The 16,741-nt window shown below is 43.8% G+C and overlaps 1 protein-coding gene across 8 annotated transcripts in view; it reads left to right on the forward strand.

The window, feature by feature from the left end:
- The window catches only part of GPM6B (glycoprotein M6B), a 99,937-nt gene that overhangs the window by 71,487 nt on the left and 11,709 nt on the right, over positions 1-16,741 (forward strand). For 3 of the 8 annotated variants that reach the window (XM_015848376.2, XM_015848386.2, XM_015848358.2), the window contains exons 2-3: positions 6,173-6,292; positions 15,338-15,524. In XM_015848376.2, the coding sequence (XP_015703862.1) occupies positions 6,173-6,292; positions 15,338-15,524 (307 nt within the window). Of the gene's footprint in view, positions 1-2,987; positions 3,022-6,172; positions 6,293-15,337; positions 15,525-16,741 lie in introns of those variants that run through there. The other 5 variants (XM_032441232.1, XM_015848367.2, XM_015848404.2 and 2 more) reach the window with 3 other exon arrangements.

The following is a 16,741-nucleotide window of genomic DNA, read 5'->3' on the forward strand; positions in this document are numbered from 1 at the left end:
AACAGCCCGCACTGCCTCTGTAAACTCTGTATGGAGACGGATGGAGTGGCTGTCTGTCTGTCTCTGTGTGTGTGTGTGGCTCTGAGCCTTTCCTGAGTGGAGCGAAAGGGATTTTTTTTGCACAAGAAGTCTTGTTGCTGCCGCGTACTCGATAGGTTTTGGTGAATTTGGTTTGCGGAGATAGCGTGGGGCTGTGTGTTTGTTGGGTGTCCTTCTCAGAGCCGTAACCCAGCGTTTCCCTGGGACCAGCCGTGTAGCAGGGCTTGGCAGAGGGCACCTCGGTTATGGAACACACAGGGGATTACAGCAGCGCACAACCTTCATGTTGCTAGCCTGCTGCTGAGGGCTGCGCATCATTTTAAGTTCCTTTTCGTGTTCTGTGGTGTCTTCTGGCGGATTTTGTTTATGTAGAGATCTGCCTGTGCAATGATAACAGAGAATAATGTCATGACTTTCACGGCTTTAGCCTTCAGGATGTGTTCAGCCACTGAGAATTGCTATTTAACAGGGAACCGGCAGTGGCCATTCTGCAGCAGGGAGGTGGCAGTGCACAGGAGTGGGGCTCCGCTCACCCAGCGGTACAGGTGATGGCTTTGGATCTCAGGGCTCAACTTCAGAGCATAGATCCAGCTATGTGTTTCTGCAGCCTGTAATTTATCCCAAATAACTCTCATTTTTAGTGTAGCAGCCCTGTACAAATCAGAGCAATAAGGTGTTGTTTTTTTTGTTAGATGGTACAAAATTATTAAAATTTCCACTTTTTTTCCCCCTGATTCATGCTATGTTGTATGTCATCTGTAAGCAATTTGAGTTTCTCATAGGCATATGCAGCTGATACACAACTGATACGTTTCTCTGGGGAAATTGTTTTGTTTATTGTTGAACAGTTCAGATATGAGCATCATGATAAATCTGGTCCTGTCCAGATTCTGTTTTCCTGCCTCGAATTTGATTCCTCCTACACACTTTGTATAATTCAAACCTAGCTTCAGTTTCAAGTAAATGAAATTTGTCAAGTGATTAGACAGTACTACATAATCCCTTAGGGATTTCACCAAAGGAGTTCCACTGATGAGAGATTAAACTCTGAAAGCCATTAGTGTATGTAGGCAGTAACCCACCTCACGGTAGTTTTTGAGTAATTAATGTACAAAATGTCCTAAATACCTTGGCTGTAAACCCACCTTGAGCTCATAGATAATTATGCAAGAAGTGCACTGATTTCTTCTCTGCGGATTGATGAGTTTCTTTTAAACGGTTGGAACTCGTGACAATAAACACCAAACAGCATTTCTGTGTGCATTAGCAGCTGTGCAAAACAAAATGTGTGTGTTCAGGATGAGTTGGTAGTTTCCCTTTGATTTGGCAAGAGCGAAAGCACAGCACGTAGAGCAGTAAATCTGTTACCAAGTCAATATGGTTGATCTGCTGTCTTCATCGGATGCAAGCTGGGGAACTTCCTCTCTTAATTTTATCACCGTTTCCTGGCTTTTCTGTGATAATTTCATACTTTGTTATGTTACATAGGTGTATTTATGTAACACTTCCAGGCTTTGCTTCTGACAGTTCCTTAATTTTTGGAACTAACATGCAGTCTCTCACATTATACTCTTTTTTTTTCCCATTCAGTTAACTTCCAGTCATATTTTGCAGGGAATTAAATGCACAAAGCTGAAACACTCAATTCCACTTTCAGTAGCAAAGTAGCTCACGTCCCCATGAGGCGATGATAAGAGAGGAGGTGAGATTTGTTGGGCTTTTGGGGTCAGATATTCCAGCATGCTGAGATGCTATAGTGCAGTAAGGTTTTCAGATGGGCTTAGCATCAGGTTCCTATATGACATGACAGGCTTCTTCAAAAGGGCTCTTCTACCAGCAGCTTACGTGGTGGAAACGAGCTTCTTCTCCATGTGAAATGGAAGATGTCCTAGAAAATGTCTCGGCATTCTCTGGGTGTGAAGAACAGCAGCTGAATTCTTCAAAAACAGCATTCACTTACTGTCCAGACTTCTTGTCCTAAATTTTTATGGCTAAAGTGCTTTCCAGTTTGCAAGACCTTTTTCCTTTTAAATCGCACTTGAAGTTACTGCAATGGCTGTCCTGTATGGAGTGTCCTAGATCTACCGGTTGCAAGGCAACTATAACAGCTTGAAGCACTCATAGAGCTATAGCAGAGTGTTTTATCTCTTCCTTCCAGAAATGAAAGGCAAAGTCCAAGGAGATGAAATAAACCAAAGTCATAGTGGCTTGAGGGGTATTACTATTGCTGATACTGAGCAATAAAAGATCCTGAGTGTTTCATGCTGGATATTTAGATTCACATGCACTATGCTTAGCACTGTCAAATTCTGGAGAAGGACTCAGCAGGTAGGTATTAGCACAAGTATCTTTTCATCTAAGAGGTTTTCTCTGCTGCCACAGTTTTAAACAACAGGTTTCCAGGCTGTGATTTTAATGTGGGGGCACCATTAATGATGTACTGCAATTATACAAAATAAACACTTTGGGGAACCACAGATGGGACTGCAGACTATCTGCATAAAAGGCTTTCTTTACTCTGAAAGGGTGTGCTGGGGAGCTAAACCACGCAGAAGCTGAGGAGGAACAACCCAGGTCTGCCTTGAGTTCTAGCATTTAATACAGCCATGTTAGAGAATGGCGTCCCATTGTTACTGGTTGTGCTACCCAACCCTGCCGCAAATGTGGATGGCCTTCTGTTTTGTAATTCAGTATAATCTAGATGATTTACACAAGCTGATGTTCTTCATGAATATTTGCTGACTGACAAACGAAAACGATTGATCTTATTTACATTTCTGAAGTTCTAAATTGTATGGGAATTTTGATTTTATGTTTTAATAATTATTTTTGCGAGTCCCCTGCCTGATTCAGGCAATGATGCTGCCCAGCTGTTGGATTCAGCTCTTATCAGGCATTTGTTTCTCTGCATCCAGATGAGTGGCTGCTGCCCCAGTTTTTTGATTGGAAATGGAGCAACATCCATGCTGATGGAGATAAGAAGTAAGTCAGCTTTGCATTGCATATCAGCGGCCCTTATCAGAGAACACCATGAGCAAGCTCAAACAAAATGTTTAGCAGATACTTTACAGGGCTGCAGGACAGATTGGATGCATTTTAAAGATGAAGGTTTACAAATTATTACAAATGACAGGGTTTATCTTGCAGGCATTAAATTAAATCAAAATGTGAGGACCGAGCAGGCAGATTTACTGAGGTGGAATAAATAAGAAAAACGAAATGCCTTTCTACATCAGCAATGAAGGATATAGATCCTGATACACATCAACAGAGACAAGAAGTTTCCCTTTTCATTTCACTAAGAAAAATATTACTGAGCTCCAAATTTTCAAAGCAATACATATATGTGTGTATATATATATATATATACACACACCAGAACCAACCAGACAAAAAAGGCTGTGGATAGCCATGCTGAATTTACCAATTGCATATGGAAGAAAGCCATTATACTAGGAAATGGTTTCCTTATATGGATGCATAAGATGTTCAAATTGCATATGCTGTACTGAGGGATAATGAAAACCAACCTGAACAGCTGTGCCAAAGGTTTATTTTAATTGGCTGTTCCCTAGGAAGAAACTATCGATGAAAGGCGACCTTGTGCACTGTCATGGCTGTGAGCTTCGATTATTATTTTCATGTTATACAATTCTGTGTTTCCAGTATTAAACTCTAACTAGACAAATACGTGCTGGCCAAAAATACGGAGAAAATACTTCTCCTAAACACGACTGTGCAACTGTGTGAGCCAGTACGAACAGAGACACTGAAGTGTGACTTAAGAATTACATCAATGTGTATGTTTATTTCACTTTCAGTGAAGATCTTCTTTCTCTTTTACATGTTATGGTTACTAGCCAAAGTTTTCAAAGGTATTCCCCAACGTGAGGCTCACACAGTGCTTTCAGAGCTGTCAAGCCATTTAAAGACTTCTAGCACGCTGCATATTTTTTCCTATTTGAAACAGTTTATTGGTGCTTCAGATCATCAGAAAATATTAACTGCTTTAGTGTAAGTCCCTGAAGATACAGCTGCAGGAAGAGAGGTCCAGCCTGAGGAGAATCTGGGACACATTATATTCTGGGGATAATAATTTGGCAGGCTTAGTGATTTAGGTTTTAATGAATAGGATTTAGTTTCTAAATAGGAAGGGGCTAAAAAATGCTCAGAGTCTGTACTTGTATTTGCCTGAATGACCTCATGGAAGCAGAAAAGCTAGACATATGTGTCACGGTATATGGTAACAAGGGAAGAAACCCAGATGGCGATATCTGTAGACAATAGATTGCAGCAGGAGAAGAGAGCAAAGAGGTTGGAGAGGAGATCCCTATTCAGTTTCTTCTGCCTTTCCCCATTTTCTGTCCAGCTCTGCTGCTGGCTTGGTGTTTATCACCAGGCTATACAGACCATAATGCCCCAGTGACAACCCTCTCTTCACTCCCATGGACTGTGGGGTGCTTCATCAGCTGCTGCAGATGAAAGTCCAAACTGTTTATTTCCTCTAAAGCCGTACATCAAACACACAGACACCATGAATTCTACTGCAGGCATGTGAAATGATTCATCCAAAATGAATGCTGAATACCCAGTTGCCATCAGTGAGTGTGTGCTATGTGACACACCACCAACGCTGTCAGTCTTATTCCATGCAGAAACAACTGAAAGAATCCCTGAGAGCCAGCTCCATGCATCAGGGTTTTATACTAGTCCCATAGCAGGCAGTGCCTGCATTGGCATCAGCTGCTTTCAGCAAGTGGTTTTTGTAGCTGCTGCAGGAGAAGTCTCAGATTGTGAGCTTTGGCCTGCTAGGATGAGGCCCTTCTGTTTCCAAGGATTTGGTCAAAATGTTGCTGCAAGGCAGTTGAAATCTTATTTATTTATTTATGTATTTATTTATTTATTTATTTCAATCTTAATCTGTTACTGATGTCCAGCAAATCATGCTCTTTGGGAAAGATGAGCTGCCTGGTTCCTACTCCATGCTTTGTGTATGAGTTGCACAGTGGGGACCAGCTGCAAAACACAATGTCTCCTTTAAAGAGACATTGTTTTAACCCAAAAGGCTGTTTTAGTGCTAGAGTTCACCAGAAGATGGGTAAATTCACCTTGTGAACATCTAGATCCACTGCTTGGATGTGAGGTCAAGATGTTTCTCTTTTGACATGTGCAAATGCAGCCATGCCAAACTTGTCAGCACACAAGTAGTGAAGCAACCTGAGGGAAGGACAGACCAGAGACTTCCCTTGGACATAGTTCACAATACACTACTTCCTACCGGCGTAACCTCTCTGAAGTGCTGTGCAGGCAAGTTTATTTTGGCTAAGGACGAGAATTACTTTTTTCATTCAGCTGTGGCTGAGTGGGACTGCGGAGCGTGTTAACAAAAGGCTGGGCCGTACTGCCCTGGCAGCCCAGCAGCGCTGTGAGGGAGGCCAGCAGGAAATGTCGGTGTGTGCGTGGTCCAGCGCCATTTTGCCCTTGGGCTCCTCGGGGTTCAGCAGCTGCAAAGCTTTGCTTGTGAGCACGCGTTGGTTGCATTTCAGTGCATGCGGTGTCCTTTCTGAGTGTACCTCTGGCCTCAAAGGCAGACCCTTGGAACAGGCCTCTTTTCACCTATTTGGTTTGGATGTTTGGAAATGATCAGAGTCTGCATGAGATAAAGCCCACAACTTACTTTATGTAAGAAGGTAATGAGTAAGCTCATGGTTTTACCATAGTGATTGTTTTCTTTGTCAGATCTGGAATATTTTACAAAATGGATAATGTGGTTTTCCATGGCTGTGTCTTCCCAGAGCAGAGCCCCATGCTGTGAATAAGGAGGGGGAGCAACAAGGGTGGGGGGGAAATGACTGGAAGCTGTAAACAGAGGGACCTTTCCTGGGTGTTCAATTCAAATCCCATCATGGGTTTCAACTCTTCAGCCCATCTTAGTACTTGTATGAGCATTTCCCTGTTGATTGCCTCCCCTCCTCCCAGTCCTTTCCTTGTTTTGGTAAAGTTTTGTTATTTCAGTGATGTAATTAGAAACGTGTTTTTATGGGCTCGTATTTTTTTCTTTTAAGTTAAATGACTGAAAGTACTGAACTACACACTTTGGTGACACTGACTTTTTACCACCTAAAATTGGCAGTGATCACCAGACCAGAAATGGAAATTGGCAGGTACCACTGGATGTACAGGAGTTCAAGGCCACACCGGTACCATCATGTGCCAGCAGTGAGAGGCAATGTTAGTCCTTTGGGGATTCAAGGTAAATAAAAGGGCGGGGTGAAACTGAAATGGAGAGTTCAGAAATGGTAACATGAACCTAATGCTTTTCAATAGTCCTAACAATGCAAGAGAAATGTTCTGTTTTTTGCTTTCTTTGTTAAGCCTGTAAGGAGTTTGGTTCTTTCATATGAGTACTTGATGTACGTTCAGTTTTGGTTGTTAATGCTTGAAAGACAGTGATGTGCATTGAAGGATACCTGTTAAATGTGCTGCCTGTTTCAGAACTGTTTAATGACAAGATGGTATAGTATGTTTTTTGTGTGAAGATAAACCTATCCAAATGGTCAGCCACAAATGCACTGATTGACACTAAATTAGGGACAGCACATCGGATTTATTGGTTTCCAACAATATGCTTCCTAGACAACATTCTGTGGTCTTCTCTGCATTTTTCCCTTGCTAGAAATAGTAGTGTACATGTCAGAGTTTAAAAGATTTGTGTAGTGTGTGTCAGATCTTTAAAGACAAGAAGCTGAAGTTTTAATAACTGTTTTCTGATTCCGCATGCTTCCAATATTTGACCTGAATCCTTATAATTCCTTATTATTTTTTAATTTTTGTGAAGCTTTGTTCTGAGAAACAGGAGCGATTTAGGTTTGAAGCATCTTAGAAAGACACCTGAAGTCAAGCACGGGGGTAATGGTATTGGAAAATTCCAGCCTGACTGTGGGTTAACAAAGTTAAGGGCATGAATGCTCAAAGAGAGCATTTGCAGCTATCTGCATCCAGCAGTCCTCTTCCTCTCATGGAACTGAGGAACTGAGTGACTGAAGCCTGCATGACAGGTTGTTTTCTGGAGATGTCTGCTTCCATATCATAGTCTTTAACTGCAATTGCAGGAAACATTCACCAATTTGCCTCCATTATATGTTCATATCCGTTTGTTCTTTAGGATTCATATGTTTATATATTTCAGAAGGTCTTTTTTTTCTTTTGCAAGTACTTAGGTAGTAAATCATCAACTCTGTCTCCCATCTTCATTATCAGTATTCATTTTGGCCCTATTTTCTGGTAAGTGATCCAGTGACAGACACGCGGCTGGCTGTAGATGTGTCAAAACTTCAAATCTGTATTTGTGGGATCCTTTGTACAAGAATAAAAGGCTTAAGGAGGAATAACAGATAATGAACGCTGCTTTCCTGGTCTGCAGAGAGCATGGAAGGAACAGGCCAGGTGCCTGGTTATCAGGGCCTTGTGCCCTGTCAGCTGTCCCCAGTGCTGAGACACGTCCGTATGTGCTGGCGCAGATGAGCCGGACGCAGAGGAGACTCGCAGCCTTCTGTCATGGCAGCTGGGAGTCTGGCACCTAAATGGGGATAGAAACCCTTGTTTAGGCAGCAGAACCCTTTGCAGGCTGCCTTGGGAAGCTTCCTACAGTAACATGTAGGTAAATGTGATGCCTTGTCACGGAAGGGCTAAAGAAGAAAGGGTTCTTACTGATGGAAACCAAACCACACAACAGAGGCCAGTTCAAAGAAAGGTGCTTTAAGTGGCTGCACTTAAATCAATTAAAAGGTTTCTAGGCAGCAGCAAGACTGTTCTGAGCAGGTCTTGAGTAAGACCAACTTGCCAGTGATGAATTAGCCACAGTGAAAATATTAGTCTTTCCTTTAGATTGAAGGGAAAATGTGGCTTTAATCACAACACACCTGCTGTAACACGCCTCCCTTCAGCACTGGCATGCAGCTCTCTGCTGCTGTGTGACGTTGGCTGGAGTGCTGAGATACAAGCTCAAGCTGCTTTGACAACCCGCCTTGGAGTTTCTGTGCAGTGTGGGTTGTCACTATCTCACCTGATCTGTCAATGTCAGCCTGGACATCAGTAGGTGAGCCCGTATAAGGCATCCTCATGGTGTCTGCTATGGTCAGAGGGTCTTCATGTAGGACACGGTCTCTCTTTAGCCAATGTAAGCTTTCATCAAGTACTTGAGCAATAATGGTAGAATCAGTGTGAGATTTGATGCAGTGCTTGAGCCAAGGCATCCTCAGAGCACCTGCGAGCTTAATGAGCCTTTCAAAACAATCTTTTTTCTCCAGGAAGCGTTTCTGTCTCTAGAAAAAGATACTTAGCACTGGCTGCTTAATGTAAGCTGAGCTGTAGTTGTTACAGGGGAAGTGGGCGTTGTTTGCTTTGTGGGAATCTTTTTTTCCCCCTTAACTTACATCCTCTCAGCTTGCCCCCTTACTGAAGCAAGCTGAAATTTTGAAGATGGCATGGTGGGACATCAGCTGGAGAAATACCTCTGTGGTGGCTGTTGTAGGGCAGAGGACTTATCTAGTAGTGATTCAGGTTTCTTGTAACTTCTCTCATTCCATTTTGGATGGACCTCCTTAGAGGATCTTGGCATCCCCAGGCTTCTCTGAAATGGAGAATTAACTTACCAAATCTTAGACCCACTTGGCAGAATGCCTCCTGCGCTGTGTTTTTGGCCCCTTAACCCTATGTAGAGAGAGGCTGTATTTCTGTTTGCTTCTTTGTAGCTGGGGAGGAGGCATCTGGGGAAGCAGTTGGTAGTAGTGGCTGAAATCCAGCATGGCATAAGTCATGTGCTGACGGCTGGTGGAGAGTGAGGTCAGTTATGACTGCCAGAACCTTGGACCTAAGATCCACAACTGCCATCTTCCAGGTAAGATACTTGCCCTTGATTAAATCAAGTCAGCTTTAGAAATCCAATCCAAAAAAATCCATCAATCCAAAATGATTGGAGGGGAGTTTGCCCAGGAAAAACCTGATATCATTACAGAAATGCTGGAGTGACCCTTGGGACTGAAGTGCTTAGGTGCTCTTGTGCCTCTCCCAATGAGCATACATGGATGTCCAGTATCTCTGCCACTCTGCTCATCTGTTTCACCTCTTTGTCTTGAGCTTGTGCACAATAATCAACTTATCTACCAGCTACTGAGGCAGAAATGCTTGCACATTGACCCTGTTGATTGTTTCTCAAAGAAAGCAAGAACAGGTGAACTGAGGGGAGGAAGGTCAGGGTGAGGTTGAGGAAGAATGTCTTCAGGCATCTTAAGCAGTGAGCTGATGGTCCATCAGCTGAGAGTTACAGCACAGCTTGGACCAGAGGCTGCCCTTGCTGATGCAATATGTTTGTTCTTAGAGCTCTGTGTATCAATGAGCCCTTCCACATGCTCAGGCTGTGCGAGAGTCCCAAGGGGCTGCTTTGCATAGTAGAATACTAGAGTGAGTTCGCAGGAAGAATAATGCCAAAGCTTTTATCAGTACTGCTTGAGCTGTTCCTTATGTGAGAAGTCTCTTTTAAAAGCATCTACTTAATTTTCTTCTCCGATAGTAGCTTACAGCTAAGAAACATCCATCCTCAAGGGGTCCCTTTTGTACCAGTTGGAAGTAAGGCCTTTTCCATAGCAGAAATCAGATGTATTTCTTCTGGTGAAATTTTCGTTGTTTCATGGACCAAAAGTAAAACAGAGGAGACGTGAATTAAAATTGACAATGTTTTGCCTGACCTTTGCGCAAAGGAATAAAGCTGAGCAAGAGCAGTTCTCCGGTGCTACAGTCTCATGAGGTATAATGTCCTTCTTGTGCAGGTCTAGCTCCTCACTGTCACATAGCAAACCACCAGGGAAGGGTGCTTGCAGTGAGCGTGGAGGTAGTGATTCATATTTTATAGATTGTGCTGTCTGAAAATGATGCCTTCAGAACACCTGTGAACTTAATGAGCCTTGCTGAAGGCTGGGAATGGAATAAATGGCAAGTGTATGTATTTCAATAAATTTGAAGAAGATAAACTAGGTGAAGTCTGTAAAAAGACCATTCAGTGTGTCTGTCCTGGCGCTGAATAGGATTTTTAGTTCTCTACTGCACGAGAGTGTGGAAGCATCTAATGAAGTTCTAAGGATGGCACTCCTAGGACAGCAACAGCAGGTAACTCCTCAGTAGTGGGGAACCAGCTGCATGAATGTAACAGTGCAGAAACAGAGTAGCTCACATGTATCAAGAATATCTGAAGAAGTTGCAAATAAGGCTGGTTACCCTTAGAGAGGGATATTTAAACCCAGTTCTTAGGTCCTTTGAACAGCTCCTTAATAGCAGAGATCGGTCTGACTTGATGGGCATGGCCACCCCAATCTCACTGTGCTGGCACTAGTAACATCCACCACTATCCACCATGAGGAATGATGGTCTTGCTGTATTTCATGTCTGACCTTTTGTGGTCTACAAAGGGCATGTCATCTTTATCACCGATAGCATTCACGTTGCTTAGGAAAACATATCAATACATTAATTTACAACTTGGTGTAGCTAGACTGACACGTCCTTCCATGGAGTTTTCTGGCTCCCGGGAAGAGTTCGCTTTCAGTAGAAACTGAATTCACAGCTGAATTCTTCTGATTGGAGGAGAACAAAAAGAGGAAAGTAGGAGAGGTTGAACTTGAAATTCTCTGTTTAAGAGGTTTAAGAAGTCTGTGGGAGGAAAACACGGGATGTGTTCTACTTGAGCTTACCACTTTAGTCTGTTTGATGTTCTTGATCCGCAACAGTGGCGAGTGAACATTTCTCATCATTTATAACAAAGGTTTTAGCTTTCTGTGTTATATTGTGCAAATCAGCAATATTTAAGAGCAGTAACAGGTAAGAATAGAGCTTTAACTGAGCCTTTCAAGTGATTCAACACAAAGTCTTTTGATTTGAGTGCCCCTGTGAAGGCTTGCGGGGAAATTTGTCACATGCTTTAAACTTACCCCCTTGTAAGACTAAATATCTTATTGTACTGCTGCTACTGACCCTTGGCACTCAGTGTGGGTGACAGCTGTGAGAACTGGAAGTTATCTCACTGCTAGATACTGTCTTATTCTCACACAGAGAAGAAGGAGGCAAATGCTGTTTTTTTCTTCAGAGGTATTGGCATATTCCCACATCCCTCGCTGCTTCCCCCATAGCTGTCAATCGTGCTGTAAGGTACAGAAATGTACATCCTACCATGCACAAGCTGTTTGGAATGGAGATTTTAAGAAATGAAGTAGGTGTCAGAAAGTAAAACTGGCATTTGTGTTCATTGACTTAGAGTTAATTGCTTGACAAAGATCCATGATAGTTTAAGGCTCCGGTGGTAATTATGCATGTTTGGCATCAGGTAACCTTCAGTGCTGGGGAAAGAGGAGGTGAATGTAAAGTGTTGAGTTCTCCTCTTATGTGAATTGAGAGTAGTGCTGCCATCGTAGGGCTCATGTGGATGCGTAATAATTAACCTAATTTACAAGCACTGACTGCATTTAAGATGTTATCTGGTGCTTTTCCTTCCCTCGGGTTTCCTACAACTGTCTTGTCGTGAAAGCAGTTCCTCAATGCTTACCTCCTGACCCCTGTGCTGAATGTAGTAGTTGTGGACACTCTTTATATCATGCTTCCCATGCTCTGCTTTGCTTTGATGGCTCTGTGAACATGTGCCTGTCTCAGCTTTTCCAGCCTGGCCTTTGGAGCTGCTGTGTGGACATCCTAGAGAAAGCCCTGGGACTACCCATGACACCTCACCAATCATAATGCACTGCATTTTGTCACTCTGTTAGCACAGACATTGTCGTTCCAGTCCATCTTGACCTTAGTAGGATGAGTCAGAGTCTAAGAATTGCTGGGTCGCGGTGGTTGTTTTTTTAAGACCTCTTTCTATTAATTCTGCATTACCTTGCTTTTCTGTGTTTAAATCTTAAAGCCGTACTTAAAGTACCAAAGAAGGTTTAGCCACACAATTGCTGTTTGACACGGGAAATTGAATAGCTAAGCCCCTGCATATATGTTACTGCCCGTACTCTGCTGGGTAGATTATATAATTATTCTTCATACGTTAAGCAACCAATTGCTGGTTTGTGTACATATCTGGGTTCATCCTTTACCAATTTCCCGTGACCGATAGTTTCCAGGAGATTAAAAGAATAGTTGGTTCCTGTCTTTTTTTCCTTTCTCTTTCTTTTAGTCCTTCAGCAAGAATACTTGTGTGTGTGTGCGTGTGTGTGTGTTTAATAGCATTCATTCCCTAGAGAATAATCTCAGTCCTTGTTTTAGCTGGCCTCCTTCTGAGAGTGTGTTAAATCTGTAGCCAAGATCACAGGCAGCCCTGGGCAAATCATTGGGCTGTTATTAACCTGCCTCCATGGCAACTGCTGCTCACCAGCCTGGGGACAAAAAATGTTTTTATTCTGCTGAGTTGCACAAAAGGTTCTAGTGATGCCTCGCACAAAATGGCCATTGAAAGGGGAGATGCAGCGACGGGTATTTGTGCTGCACAGTTTCATATTTAAATCATTTTACTCTGCTGTGTTAGAAGTTGATGAGCAGCTTAAAACTTCAGCGTGTTGGCCGCGTGGGAATTAAAACGACAACAACAAAAAAATGTAGTTCCAGTTTTCCACTAAAACTTCTTAGTTTGGTCAGGTTTATTTTATGGGCCTTCAGCCCGCATTTGTCATCAGTGTGTTATCAAGCTAATTGCTAAAAGTGGTTGTGAAATAGGCAGCCATCATGGTGGGTTTGCAGTCATACTGTAATGGGTACTTGCTGGCTTTGGGTTGCAGACTGTGACCATAAAGCAGGTTGCCTAGGAAGCTTTCTTTTGGGGAAGAAATCCTGTCTTGCTTCAGTGCTAGTCTGGGCATATGGGTAAGACCATCTTAGTGCTTGATGAACATTTGATTTTAGCTGGTTTGGAAAGCTTCCTTTGTTTCAGGGGAGATCTATCTATCTCTCTATAAATATATTTAAAACTAGCTCTGTTGTCCAGGTGGGGAATCAATTTAGTCTCTGACAAGAGGATGTGCAGAAGCTCTGGTGTTGATTTGGGTGCCCAAACCATATGGATTCTGTTTCATGGAAAGGGGCTGCTTTGGGCTGCTTTTGTTCACTTAGAAGTTGGCTGCATGCAATACCTCTGTGAGCTGAAGCCCCTCTGCCTCCTGGTTGAGGCTTGGTGTGAGTGGTTGCTGCAGTTCCAGAGCTGGGCAGCTTCCTCTGCCTCACCCTACAGACTAAATAGGGTTTCCCAGGGCTGTGATCTGACCTGATACAAAGAAGATCATCTAAATATTGTGGTGTGCCTTTGTATTTGAGCTGTTGGGGTGGGACACACAGAGGACAGCCACAAAGACACTATGTGCTGCTGCTAGTGACCTGGAAGAGAGGGGGCTTGCCAACATCAGTTTGCTCAAGGATCTCTTGGCTTTGCTTCCAGCTGCTTTTATTTCCCATTTCTGATGAGATCCTTCCATGAGTTGATCAGTGATGTGATTCACCTGCCCACCAACCAGCGAGCAGGTGTTATGTTGCCTGCTCCTTCACAGTGGGACCTGGGAGGCCATTTTGTGCCAGGCTGCAGCCCTGCATTGCCAGACACATCCTGCTGGCTTGCTTTGCCAATAGGCCTGAGCAAGCCTTTAGTGCTGATCCCAAGTCAGGTGCAGCAGTTTCCAGGTTAACACTTGGAGATTTGGGTCTGATGTGGAGGCAAGCATAGAGGGAGGTGAGCCGACCTCATGTGTAGGACTCCCCTTGTGCCTGACATATGGCTTGGGGACTGCCATCAGGCACATCCCCCAGGCATCGCAGCTGAGGATCGCTCTGCAAGGTCTGCTGTCTGAGCTCAACCCTGGACCTCTCTGATAAGATGAATACGGGAGATGTTTTTTCTGTGATAGTGCTGAACTGTGTCTGCTTGCTGTGCCTTGTCCCTGAGTGCCCCACTGCCATGTCTGTGGCTACTGCTGTGTTTCTGTCCTGGAGGCAGCTCCTGCTGTGCAGCTTCCAGCTGTGGACTTAGCTACAAATGTTTGCTCCCATGCAATTACACCTCACCCATAGTTAGCATAGTGGCATTTCATAGGTTGTTTCTCTGGTGGTAGCTGCTCTAGCTTGACTTAGACGCTTGCTACTGGCATTCAAAAATGGAGAGTTTTATGCTTGTAACATGGGGTAGGACTCTGAGGACATGTAGGTTCAGCAGTCCCATACCTGCACATGATTTCTTTATGTTGTGCTATCCGGCAGGATTGGCGTGCTACGCCAGGCACGGCATCGAGCGGCGTCCTAATGGCTTGTGCTTTGCGCAGTTGTATGAAATGTACGTTAATGGAGACAGCTTAATGCCATCACCCTGAAGTAATGAATTGGTATGGATTGCCATTACCATTATAACGCAGTTAAAAGCTGTGTTTGTTTCCGATTTACATTTCCCAGCTCTGCAAGCAGATGGACTTTTAGACAGCACGGCTGGGAGGAGCCTGGTAATTCGGCTGCTACGACCTTATTGCAGTGTTTGCCAGCAGCAGTTCTGGGGGGTCGTGCTGTTAACTCAGACTGTTTAGGCAATAGATTTCATTAAAACTATGAGTATGCTACTGCAGACTGTACTCTGGGATCACTGTAAATCCAGTGCATCCTATAAAGCTGGAAACGTATTGTCTGTGTAATTCTGCTCCATCTCACTGCTCAGTAAAAATTGCTACTCTTTGTCACCCGTTTTCTGTTGGTAGATCTGTATCTGTGTATGGACTTAGACAAAGATACTCAGGAGCCATGGCAGAGTGGAGAGTAGTTAGGCTTTGCAGAGCGCCATGGGTTCCACTCACCCTTCATTTATCCAAAAGACTTTGCAGGCTCGAGTACTTCTCTGGCTTTCTGAGTAGCGCCAACACACCTGGTACTCGTGTCCTTAATACCAGCGGTGCTGAAATGTGGCGAGCTCTGTGTCAGCAGCTGGATCGCAGTGGACCACTTCAGACAAGCGGCTCTTTTCCATTTCACTGGCTGTCTCATTGATCTCCTCTTGATCCTGTAACATTGGGAGTACTCGGCCCAATTTCTGGGCTTTGAGCTCACTATGACAGATCTGTAGGTCAGCATTCAGAGGATGATGCTTTCTTGCACCAGCTATAGATTTTTGCTTAGTGCAGTGACAGTGTCTGGGTCTTTTATTCCCCGTGGCTTTTACCAAGCAAAGAGTGAATATTCTTTTCCCTCATAATTTGCTTTTTGCTCATAACGTTTCTTTTGCTTTCTCTCTCCTCCTTAGGTTGCTTTGAATGTTGCATTAAGTGCCTAGGAGGAGTGCCATATGCTTCGCTGGTGGCAACCATTCTCTGCTTCTCGGGGGTCGCCTTGTTCTGTGGCTGCGGCCATGTGGCGCTCACAGGCACCGTGTCCATCCTTGAGCAGCACTTCTCCACGACTGCCAGTGACCATGCTTTGCTGAGTGAAGTGTAAGTATGCCTCCCATTGCCACTGTTTGTGGAGGACCCATTGCTCATCGCAACACCCTCATGCTGAGCAGGTAGAGATGGATTCTCATCTCAGTCTCCATCCCCAAGCATTAGTATGCTTGTTTGTCCAACATCTTCGGGGGGTTTTGTTTTGGTGCTTTGCAGTGTTCACACACAAAGAAGCAGGGTGTATATACTGCTTTAACCCATTTATACTCATTACATCCATTTCAAAGACTTCTAAAATAAGTGCATTATACCTGCTGCTCTGGAGTTACACCTGACTTCTGTCAGCCATCAGAAGGCGGTGATGTGCCCAGAGTGGAGAAGCTGCTTTGTGTACAAGGCAGGATAAGATCCTACACTTGAATTAGATTCCACAAGTAAATGTATTGGAATCATGAGGCTGTTGGTTCTTATTTGCAGGGGTGATCATTACTATGGGGGAACAATCTTGGCTCTGATGAAAGTAAATATGGGCTGTGAACAACCTGATCTAGAGGGATGTGTCCCTGCCTATAGCAGAGGGGTTGGAACTAGATGATCTTAAAGGTCCTATCCAATCCAAACCATTCTATGATTCTAAATAAAACCTGAAGAAAAAGTATTCACTGATAACAAAGTCTGAAGGGATTACGGGAGTAGCAGAGAAGTGCTGTTCTGTCTATCACCCCTCAGAAGAAGGTGGATTGGGTGGATATTGTGCACTGGACAGAAACGCAAGAAAAAAGGAGAGTGCAAAGACTTACCAGTAGCTTAAATGTTTGTCTTTGCCACTGTAACTTTTGGAAATAACCATCAGTGAAATGTTAGGGGCTTTCATGTTCCTGAGGCTTCTCAGGGAAGCCTGTTTTAGAGCCAGTGGTCAGCATCCAGCCCCGCTGAAGCAAATATATGTTTCCTTTTAACACCAAGGACCTGAGTATATGGATTGGTGGTTTGGATGCATGCCGTGCTTCCCAGCACCAGCTGGGCATTATGTATCCCCTTTGCTGAGAAGATTTTGCACAGATTTTGCTCATCTTCCCCTTAAGACCCAGTTTTAGGACACCGATTGAAGACTTCTGTATTAGAGACCAGTCCAGTGCACTTAATTCTCCAGTTCTGGAGGAGGGGCTTCTTTTTGGTCATAGCCTCTCTTTTAGCTCTTGGTAGACATAGACCTGTCAATCTGCAGGTACTGAGCCTGAGACTGCCACAGCTCACCTCTTCCCATC

The sequence above is a fragment of the Coturnix japonica genome, chromosome 1 (genome assembly GCF_001577835.2).
Source record: "Coturnix japonica isolate 7356 chromosome 1, Coturnix japonica 2.1, whole genome shotgun sequence".
In the NCBI taxonomy this organism is placed as follows: domain Eukaryota; kingdom Metazoa; phylum Chordata; class Aves; order Galliformes; family Phasianidae; genus Coturnix; species Coturnix japonica.